Below are 10,439 nucleotides of genomic sequence, written 5' to 3'. Positions count from 1 at the left end.
GGTCTATTCTATTCTATTCTCTTCTACAAGACATGTAGACATGGTGCTAGGGAACATGGTTTAGCATGTCTTGGTAGTGTTAGGTTAATAGCTTGACTCAATAATCTTAAAGGTCTTTTCCAGCCTAAACAACTCCATGATTCTTTGGTTCTCTAAAAGCACACCTCAATACTGTCATGTCTGAAAAGCCAGAAGTGCTCACATGTGTGCAGCTAAAACCTCTGTAACCAGCCCAAAGTTACTGACACTGAGGGCTACTGGCTAAACAAGTGCTGGATCAGCAAACTGAAGTTGCCTGTGGGCTGTTTCAGCTTACAGTGCACTTCTGATTTCTTCCAAGTTCTTTCCCCCCCCATTTGTTCTTGTTTATGACTTCCATATTTGGATCTCTATAACCTTCTGTCTCTGAACACATGGTATTTTCCAAAATAAAAGCCAAATTCTTGAGAAAACTACTACATTACATAATTCAATCTTCTGAGCTCCTCTTAACCATTTATAATTCCAGGAAAGGATAAAACACATGGGCTAAACGAGCTAAAAGTCTATTTCTGTTCAGTTCTGGAAGTTAATTTTGAACAATGTGCTCTGTTTCAATAAACATCTGTTGGGTGCATTTCACATAACATTAAAATACTTCAAAACTTGAATTTTTGATGATATTTTTGTTGTCCCAGTGTCCTGCAGCACTGCTGCCTATAAAGCATGTAGCTAAACACTGTAGACACATTAACAGTATACTACAATTCCAATTTACCACATTAATATAGAATCATGGAATAGTTTTGGTTGGAAAAGACCTCTAAGAGCACTGAGTCCAACCATCAACCTAACACCACCATGGCGATTAATCCATGTCCTAAAGTGCCATGCCTACATGTCTCCCCTCAGCCTCCTGTTCTCCTGACTAAACAACCCCAGTTCCCTCAGATGCTCCTCACCAGATCTGTTCTCCAAATCCTTCACTAGCTTTGCTGCCCTTCTCTGGACCTGCTCCAGCACCTCAATGTCTTTCTTGGAGTGAGGGCACCAAAACTGAACTCAGTATTCAAGGTGCAGCCTCACCAGGGCTTCCCTACTCCTGCTGGCCAAAAGACTTCCAATTATCACTAGAAAGAGAAGTATTAGAAGTATTAAAAAAAGAAGCCTTGGAATGCAATCAGATTCTTTGCTAGCATGAAAATGATTGCTGGACAGTTACCAGTATTCTCACCAGTTAGCCTAAATGTTACCACCACAGGATGGGCAACCCTAGATCATTATGGCACAGCTACATTTGCACACTTCTGTAAGGGAACGAATCAAACACTCACGCAGAACTTCAGCGAAAGTAGCTCTACTCAAGAGACACAGGAGTACTTGGAGGTAAAAGAAGGAGAGTGACTTCTGCTCTTAAACATCTATGTAGTCAAATTTAAAATGTGAGTAAGTTCTGAAAGCCTCAGAATAAAAAAGTCTTTGCTTTGGGATAATGAGCTGGCTGTATAAAACACCAGAGTATTTTACACTTTAATGTCAAGCAGAACTTCTTGACTGAAGAGCCTCTCACTATGCAAAGTTCCCCTTCATGGTATGCCATAATGAAAATTTAGAGTTGTAACAAGACTAAAGCCAGACAGGGTGAAGTCTTCTACAGTTGTCTTTTTTCCCTTCTACTTATAAAGAGTTTAAGAGGGTCAATGCAATTTGAGGAAGGCAGATTTCTTCCTTCCAAACCTCAAAAGCATGTATTATTATTATTGTTGTTGTTGTTGTTCTTCTTCTTCTTCTTCTTTTAATAATAATAATAATAATTATTATTATTATTATTATTATTATTATTATTTCCAAATGCATTTTGGCTTGCAAGAGTGGAAATGCTTACGAAATTTCATGAGAAGTCCAAATTCTGTATGCAGAACAAAGGAAGGAAGGTTATTTCCATGGATAATGGAGGACCTACTGCAACTGGCAAGTAACAAACATGACAATCTGCCAACAAGAGAACATAAAAGTAGAAATGTATTTGTTGAGCTGAGGCTTCAGTTGTGGAAGGTGAAAAAAAAGTCTTCAACTGCATTCTATGCAATTTCAAACAAGTACTTCACAGAAACACTCCATCCAACTCTTGTCCTGTTTAAATGTACTTTTATATTTGCCTACACAAAACACTTACAAAGGAGTTGTCAAAAATCTACCCACCCATGTATAACTGCCCTAAGATCTTGCAAGCTTAAACTAGAAGTTAATCAAATGGCTTGGATGAATTTTAGAATTTAGAATAAACCAGGTTGGAAGAGACCTTCAAGATCATCGTGTCCAACCCATCAACCAATCCAACCCACCTAAACAACTAACCCATGGCACCAAGCACCCCATCAAGTCTCCTCCTGAACACCTCCAATGACAGCGACTCCACCGCCTCCCTAGCCAGCCCATTCCAATGGGCAATCACTCTCTCTGTGTAGAACTTCTTCCTAACATCCAACCTAAACCTCCCCTGGCACAGCCTGAGACTGTGTCCTCTTGTTCTGGTACTGGCTGCCTGGGAGAAGAGACCATCATCTGCCTGTCTACAACCTCCCTTCAGGTAGTTGTAGAGAGCAATAAGGTCACCCCTGAGTCTCCTCTTCTCCAGGCTAAGCAACCCCAGCTCCCTCAGTCTTTCCTCATAGGGCTTGTGTTTCAAACCCCTCACCAACTTTGTCGCCCTTCTCTGGACTCGTTCCAGCAAGTCAACATCCTTCCTAAACTGAGGGGCCCAGAACTGGATGAGCACACTGCTGGATAAAACTGATCTAGTTGAGGATGCCCCTGCCTACTGCAGAGGGGGTTGGACTAGATGACCTTTGGAGGGCCCTTCCAACCTAGACCATTCTATGATTCTGAAAGACTGGCTGGATGTCCAGGCCCAAAGAGTGGGGGTCAGCGGAGTTAAATCCAGCTGACAGCCAGTCACAAGTGGTGTTTCTCAGGGCTCAGTGTCAGGACCACTTCTGTTTAACATCTTTATCAATGATCTTGATGAGGAGTTAAGAGTGCACCATTAATAAATCTGCAGATGACATCAAGTTAGGTGGGAGTGCTCATCTGCTTGAGGGTAGGGAGGCTCTCTCAGAGTTGGATCAATGGGCCAAGATAAGGGATAAGCTTCGACAAGGCCAAGTGCCAGGTCCTCCACTAGGGCCACAACAACGCCATGCAACACTGCAGGCCTGGGGAGGTGTGGCTGGAAAGTTGTTTGACAGAAATGGACTTGGGCGTTCTAATTGACAAGCAGCTGAATATGAGCCAACAGTGTGCCTGGGTGGCAAAGAAAGCCAATTGCATCCTGGCTTGGATGAGCAAGTGTGACCAGCATGAGCAGGGAGGTGATTGTACACCTCAAGGACTGTATTCAGCTTTGGGCACCTCAATACCAGAAAGACACTGAGGGGTTGGAGCAAAGAAGGGCCAAGAGAATCAGTCTGATTAAGAGCAGCTGAGGAAATTGGGACTGTTTAGCTTGAGGAAGAGGAGGCTGAGGGGAGACCTTAATGCCCTGAACAACCACCTGAAAGGACAATACAGAGAGGCAGGTGGTGGTCTCTTCTCACAGATAAATATAGAACAACAGGGAATGGCCTCAAGCTGCACCGTTCAGGCTAAACATTAGGAAAATTGTTCACATAAAGAGTGGTCAAGCACTGGAACAGGCTGCCCAGAGAGGTGGTGGAGTCACCATCCCTGGAAGTGTTTAAGGGTGGCACTTAAGCTTTAGTGGTGAACTTGGTAGAGTAGGGTTAATGGTTCGATCTGATGATGTCAAGGGTCTTTTCCAACCTGAATGAGTCTATGAGGAATGGCTCTAGATGTGGTTCTAGATGTAATTCTAGTCAAGGCACTACTCTTCCACATACCAAAGAAGAAACTGAGTGACATTCCCTGCAGGAAAACACCGTATTTACATAGCACTGTGTCTTAAGTGGTTCTATTCGACATATACAGACACCTACTCACAAAATACAGCACCACTGCCAAGAGCTCTATTTGACTATATTCTTCCTTCCTACACAGGGGGATCTGCTTCCACAGGGAAGCAAGCACTATCAGAATTTTTGGGCTATGCCACAGATTCTAAATGGCAGTCAAAAATGTAGTAATTAGACCAGAAAGCAGCTCACAGCCTGTGTGAAGTGAGACAGCACAAAATGATCAGACCTGACCAAAGAAATCAGGTACGATCTGTAATGGAGGTCATTACACTGTACAAGTGACAACCTCCACACAGAGTAGCCTGGAGCTTGGACCCCGTAACGATCCCCTCCAGAGACCTCGCTCACAACTCTGCTAGTTACAGAATGAAAATAAAAAACCCATTTTGGATTGGCATGTAGAATAGGGATTCAAACCCAAAAGGGGTAAGATGACCTGGAATCTGATGTTGCAAGGACTTTAGCCGTAACGTCCTCAATAAGCACACCACAAGACAATCTTTTGAGGTGCTCTGTCTTATTACTTATGTCATGCCTTCAAGGGAAGGAGCAGGGCTGCAAGAGTTGAGTACCAAGGTGCCACAACTGCTGTCCTCCCTTTCCCGTCCTGTACCCCAACATTGCCTCGTACCACCATGACTTTGTTCCTCACACATCTGCAATGCCTGAGGTAAGAGCAGACAGGTGTGTCGCACGCTGTGCCCACATCTCTGCTAAGAGAGGGAAAGAGGAGAGAAGGGAGGGAGAAGGGAGAGGGCAGTTACCAAAAAATACTGGATTCAAACTCTCCAAGATCAATTTGAATGTTTAGGGAGCAAAAAGGAATGGACGTGCAGGTGGTTTCCCTGCAGCCTGCACATGCCAAAGCAGGTCTAGTTACAGCATTCCAAACACACCCAATACATATTCATCACTTTTCTGATAAATCTTTAACATACTCATTAGTCTGAGTTTCAGAGTTCATGCTGAACTATGCAAATCTCTCTTCCACAAGCACAGTGCCAGCCTCTGGCAAATTTTGGAGGAGTTTATGAAAAATCCTCCCAATTTCCACCTCCTCTGATATTCCAAGGGTCTGAAGTCTGTTCACTAGTTGGCCCAGAGATTCTCACACGTTTAGAGGTGTGGACTTGTTAGTGAAAGTCTTAACTATTTAGAAGCCTCCGTTCTATTATCTTCAAGAGAACTTCACACTTCATTACCTTTCCTTCCATGATTCATCATCTCCTTATCTGAGGCCTACAAAGATGAGAGCACAGCTGGAGAGACCAAACAACCAGAAGTTAACAACTAATAATGAGGGTTTCTCTGCTGTGCTTTAGTTGTTTCATTGACCTATTCTACTTCATATTTATTTGTATATAAATAAATAAAAAACCCTCTACTTGTTTCATTGCCCTACGCTATTTCAATCTCCTACTTGGAAGAAAGGGAAGGCAAGGTAGCCAGCTGACTCTACCAGAGGATCATAAGCCAGCCTGCCCCTGCCTTCAGGGTCAGCGGATCCTGCCGCCTCCCCAGGAACAACCGCCCCGGTCGGCCCAGGTACTCGGCGCTCATCTCCCTGCCCTCAACATGGCGGCCGCCAGCAGGGCGCGGGCGGCTCGTCCCGGCATGCCCCGCGGGGCTGCCTAGAGACAGCCGGCGGGGCGGGGCGGGGAGGATGCTGCCGCGGCCGCCGTGGGGCGAGGCGGCGGCGACACAGCGCGGAAGGGAGGATGCGGCGACGGTGGTGGCAGCAACAGCAGCAGGCGGCGGAGGAACGGGGAACCATGCGGTGCTGCGCGGCAGGGCCCTGGCCGCACAGCGGGGGTGCCCTCACCACTCTGCTGCTGACAGGTCGGTCACGGCGGCGTTTCACGGCGGAGAAGTGGGTGCGGGCCTCGTTGGCAACCCGCGGACTCCGTGTACCCTCCTGGCGGGTACGGGCGCCGCCCCGCCTTTTGCCTCACTGCATGCCCTGCGTCGGTGCGTTATGCGAGCCGTCCCGGTACCTCCCCACCTTCCCCCAACCCGCCTCGGCTCCAGCGGCTTCTCGGCGCGGCGGCGGCCACCCCGAAGACTGTGCAGGGGCGGCGACCTGCCTACCCCTCGCCTTCTCCCCGCCGAGGGCACAGCCGCAGCCCACCCCTCTTCGTGCCTCGGAGCTGAGGGAGCCCGGATGGGGCTGGGGCTGAGGCGGCTGGGCCGGTGGAATAGGCTTCGTGGTGTGTCAGGGGGGTTGCTGATGGGCCTGCCTGAGAGGCGCTGGCTGGCGGGGGCAGCTCGGCTCCTGGGGCCGGGAACGGGCTGCGCGCTTCTCCTTCAGCCTGGCAGCCCGGCTCCCAGGGCTGGACTACTTCGACTAAAGGAGTATCTTTTGTATCCTTCCCACTTTGACCACTTAATCCTACTGTGTCAGAACCGAGACCGCATTTCCTGCATTGGGAGCCTTAATCCTGCTCCCTAATGCATGTGAAGAATAGCTGTCATGCAGCAGGCGGGTTTCACACCCGTAAGGGTCTGCACAGTGAAACACTTTAAACAGATAATGCTTCATATCATACCAGCCACAGGACTGCCTTCATGAGACTGTTGCTAAGCTAAAAGCAAGTTAACAGCAAAAAAAACTATAAATCTGTTTCTTTAGGTTATTTTGTGATGTGAGAGGTCAGTGGTCTGTCACTGAAAGCTAACAATCTGCTCAATGTCTTCTTGAATAGTATCTAGATAAATTTCTAATACTTCTTTATGGCCAATCTTGTTACAGAATATTGACAGCAGAGGTGATGGGACACATTGGATACATGTAGAGATACATTTAGCACCTGGGGTTTGAGTTGTTGTATGTGAGGACAAAAATGTGCATTTGTTCAATGCAAGATGCTGCTCTCTCCTTATGTGGAAATTCTTCCTGCCTTTTCTGCCACCCTCTCCCAAGGCCAGTTGTGAGATAGCAACCAAGAAAGAACTAGGACAATCTTAGGATAAGCTTTCAGTATGAACTAAGATACGAAGTTAAAGAAAGTTCAACTGAAATGAGCTTTTAGAAGCTGAATTCCACAAGCCTCTCTCAGGCTACACAATAAGGGCAGAGACCTTAAGGGGTTTTTTAGTGTTAACTTTCCCACTCCAAATTCAGATATTTTTAAGCTTGATTCAGGTGGATTTCATTACTTAAAATAGCAGAACATACAGTTTAAAACTGATGTAAAAAAGGAAGCATGAACTTAAATTCAGGTGAGCTCTTTCAAGAGGTATCTATTTAAAATACATGCTTCATCAAGTTGGAGTTTTGTAGCATGTTCCTGGTTTGAGTTCAGGTACAACAATACAAGACTGCTTCGAGAAGCTGAATGATGCAAACTGTCCCAGGAGCTCACTAAAATTCCTTTCCATCCCCTTAATAAAAAAACAAAACACAAAACAAACAAAACAACCCAACCCCATGCCACTGTTTTCATTGTAGCATCTTCCTGCTTTCCCTGAGCTTGACATCCCAACTATGATCGTGTGCAAGGACTTCCAGCCTCATCTGCTGGCTCTGACATGAGCCACAGCCCTGCCTGAAAGTCCTTTCTTTTGAGTCTTGTTCTCAAGTAGACTTCCATGGTACTGAAGTATGACTTAACCTGGGAAAAAACATCTTACAGACAAAGTAGAATATGAGAAGTAGCATAAAATCTGCAAACAGATTTCTTTGAGTTCCCCTCTGCTAATATTTTTCCCATTTCTCTAGTAGCACTTGATCTACAGAAGAAACTTGACATCTGCTTTTTGTGCTTCTTAAAGATGTGTGAAACATACTTGCAGGCTTTTTAGAGGAGGCTGGCTGCTGTCAGAAGTGTGGATTGTCCTCCTCCCTGTCCTTTCTGTTGCAAAACATTAACTCAAAATGTTTTAATTTCAAGAGATTGAAGAGTTCAAAGGATGTAAGAGTGATTTCAGAAGTCCTACCTTTGCTCCTGGAGGGCTGATAGGGTACTCAGATTGAAGGTACTGCCTCTCAAACACTAGCTGGTGGTAATTTTCTTCACTACTAGAAAAAAATGAGATATTGTGAGAAGTGGTATTTAGGGTTAAACATTTCTAATACAGACTAGGTAGTTCTTTAGCTTCATAGTAAGCAGACATGGGAGAATTTTGCTAGGTTAAACTAGTAGAGATATTTGCCAGTGAACTGTCCCCATATTCTGCTTGTACAGAGAGAGTGGTCATTAAAATGTTGTTGAGTGACTGGCCATTTTCTGGTTGTCCTATGTTGCTACCCTTAAAGAATTCATTGCCAGTGTTGTGCCTGGAATGCCTGTTTTATCCCAGGGAGTTGTAGAGCAATGGAATCATACTACCTTTTCCCAATAAAAGGACCAAAATGGGGAAGGAACTCCCTTGTTCTCACTTTGGAAGCTGTAATTTGTCATAAGGCTGTACCACTGCCAGAGAATATTCTGCTCTTCCACAACAAGGCACTTCTCTCTGCTTCCTTTTGTAGGTGCCAAATAGCTTGTACAGTGATACTGTGAGTTGAGGCATGTGCCTGAAAACTAGACCACCCACAACCAAAAATTTTTCACTGAAATCAATCTACTGACCAGGGTGGGATGGGATTGTTTACCCTGGTGTGTGCTAGGTGGCCAGGAACATGCTGGGAACCCCTCCTTGCAGCAGGGCTGCTTTAAAACAGCTGTGAAATTGCTAGGATGGGTATTCAGGAGGCTGAACTTGATCCCTGCACTTACAGAACCATAGATTCATGGAATTATTGTGGTTGGAAAAGACCTCTAAGATCATCAAGTCCAATTGTCAACTCAGTACCACCATGGTCGTTAAACCATGTCCTGAAGTGCTATGTCCACACCTCCAGGGGTGGCAATTCCACCACCTCCCAGGGCAGCCTGTTCCAGTGCCTGACAAAACCAGAAAGTAAACTCAGGCTGTCTGAAGACAATCATGACAGATGATCTTTGGCCTTTTCATTCTGTGGCACACCTGCCTCCTGTTCCCAGAAGAGCCACTCTGCTGCTCAGCACACTCTGCAGAGGGAGGCAGAACATTTCAGGGGGGGATGTTTTCCAACTCACACCACAGCATGCCTGCCCTTTTCTTCAGTTGTAAGGGCAATCATAAGGGCAAACAGGTTTTCCTCATGCAGGGCTCTGAATCTCTGCCTGTAAAGATGAAACCTCTCAAGTTCTTGTACTAATCTGACACAGATCAATAAATCAATTTCCAAATAATAATTGAATAACTAATTACAGGAGGGAAAGTGGTGTAATAGGTGGTGTAGGTTACACAGAGACATCTTAAAGGTCCTAAAGCCAGGCAGAAGTCAGTCACAACAGGATTTCACCTTCCAGATGTAACTTGATGTGTAAAGAGAGGATTTGTTTTTCCTTTTGCTCATTAATGTTTTTTTACACTTGAAGCTCATTAAAGTACTTCAGGAGTTACAGTCGCCAAAGCAAACCCCTTTCTTCTGAAGAGAGGTTGTTTGCAATCCAATTAAGAAGAAAGAATGCCAAGCCTAGACACATCCATTTTGGTACAGCTTTTGAGCTCTTCTTGAGTAGATACTGATACAGCAGTCACTAGCAGTGTAGAGTGCTGTCCTTTGGCAGAGCTCTAGAGGAAAGGAGGGAGTTGCTACTTTGGATTACTTACAGAGGAATTTGAGAGAAGCAGGAAAAAAGAGCCAAGAAACCAAGGAACACACATTAGTTCCCTTCTGATCAGCTGAGCTGCTTTTCAAGCAAGTAATAGAATCAAGAAGTGCTCTAACTTGGGAAGGGTTTTGACGACTATCTGGAAGCGTTTTCAGTGCGCAACAGGGTGTCACTGACTGAGAGGTGAAGGTACAGATTTCAGTGGCTGAGAATTGCAGGGCTGCAGTTAGCATGGCCAGGTTATGCAGGTTCAAAGTATCCATTGTTTTGTTAACAGGGTAGTTATGGTGCTCACTAACTGCCTGGTTGGAAGCTCTGAGATGTCGACTAAGATGGGTTGCTTGGTGGGTTTTTTGTTGTACCTTAGTGCTGTCAGTTCCTGGTGGTTTTGCTTGGTGGTTCTCAGCAGCCTATTTGAAATCTCTGCTGTATATTGACTTCTGCTTCCAGCTTAGCATGTGGGAAGGGCTCTGAGCTAGATGGGTTATGTGGTGGAAGACTGAAAGAGCATTTTTGGGGGGCAGAGCTGTGTGGTAAGAGAGTAAGGGGTAGTGAAAGCGTAGCCCAAGGTTATGGTATGTGGCATGAAGGTGATGAGCACCTGCTTAGGTCAGAGTCCCAGGCAGAGCTGTGGGAGGGAGGGGAGATGCTGGCTTTAGAGAGGGGGAGCTGTGTGCTGCATTACAAGTGGGAGCAATGGGCTTGAGATCCTACTTCAAAGAAGCAATAAGGAGCAGAAGTGGTACTGCAGGATGGTTTGTGGGTGTCAGACTGTAGTAAAGGAATGGGGAAAGGGATGCTGCTCCATGATACTTAGCCACAACACAATCCAAAAAGGACCTAT

The 10,439-nt window shown here is 45.6% G+C and overlaps 1 protein-coding gene across 7 annotated transcripts in view; it reads left to right on the top strand.

Annotated features, from left to right (window-relative positions):
* The first annotated feature begins 5,616 nt into the window (after positions 1–5,616).
* The window catches only part of SGCE (sarcoglycan epsilon), a 29,873-nt gene continuing 25,050 nt past the window's right edge, over positions 5,617–10,439 (top strand). For all 7 annotated transcript variants that reach the window (XM_068157038.1, XM_068157035.1, XM_068157036.1 and 4 more), the window contains exon 1: positions 5,617–5,792. In XM_068157038.1, coding sequence (XP_068013139.1) covers positions 5,672–5,792 — 121 coding nt within the window. In that variant the 5' untranslated portion in view covers positions 5,617–5,671. The remainder of the gene's footprint in view (positions 5,793–10,439) is intronic.

Source organism: Melanerpes formicivorus, unplaced genomic scaffold (genome assembly GCF_026170545.1).
Source record: "Melanerpes formicivorus ecotype bairdi unplaced genomic scaffold, bMelFor1.0.p_v2 SCAF_35, whole genome shotgun sequence".
In the NCBI taxonomy this organism is placed as follows: Eukaryota; Metazoa; Chordata; class Aves; order Piciformes; family Picidae; genus Melanerpes; species Melanerpes formicivorus.
Note: the sequence above shows the minus strand (reverse complement) of the source record. Positions and strands in the feature narration are given on the sequence as shown.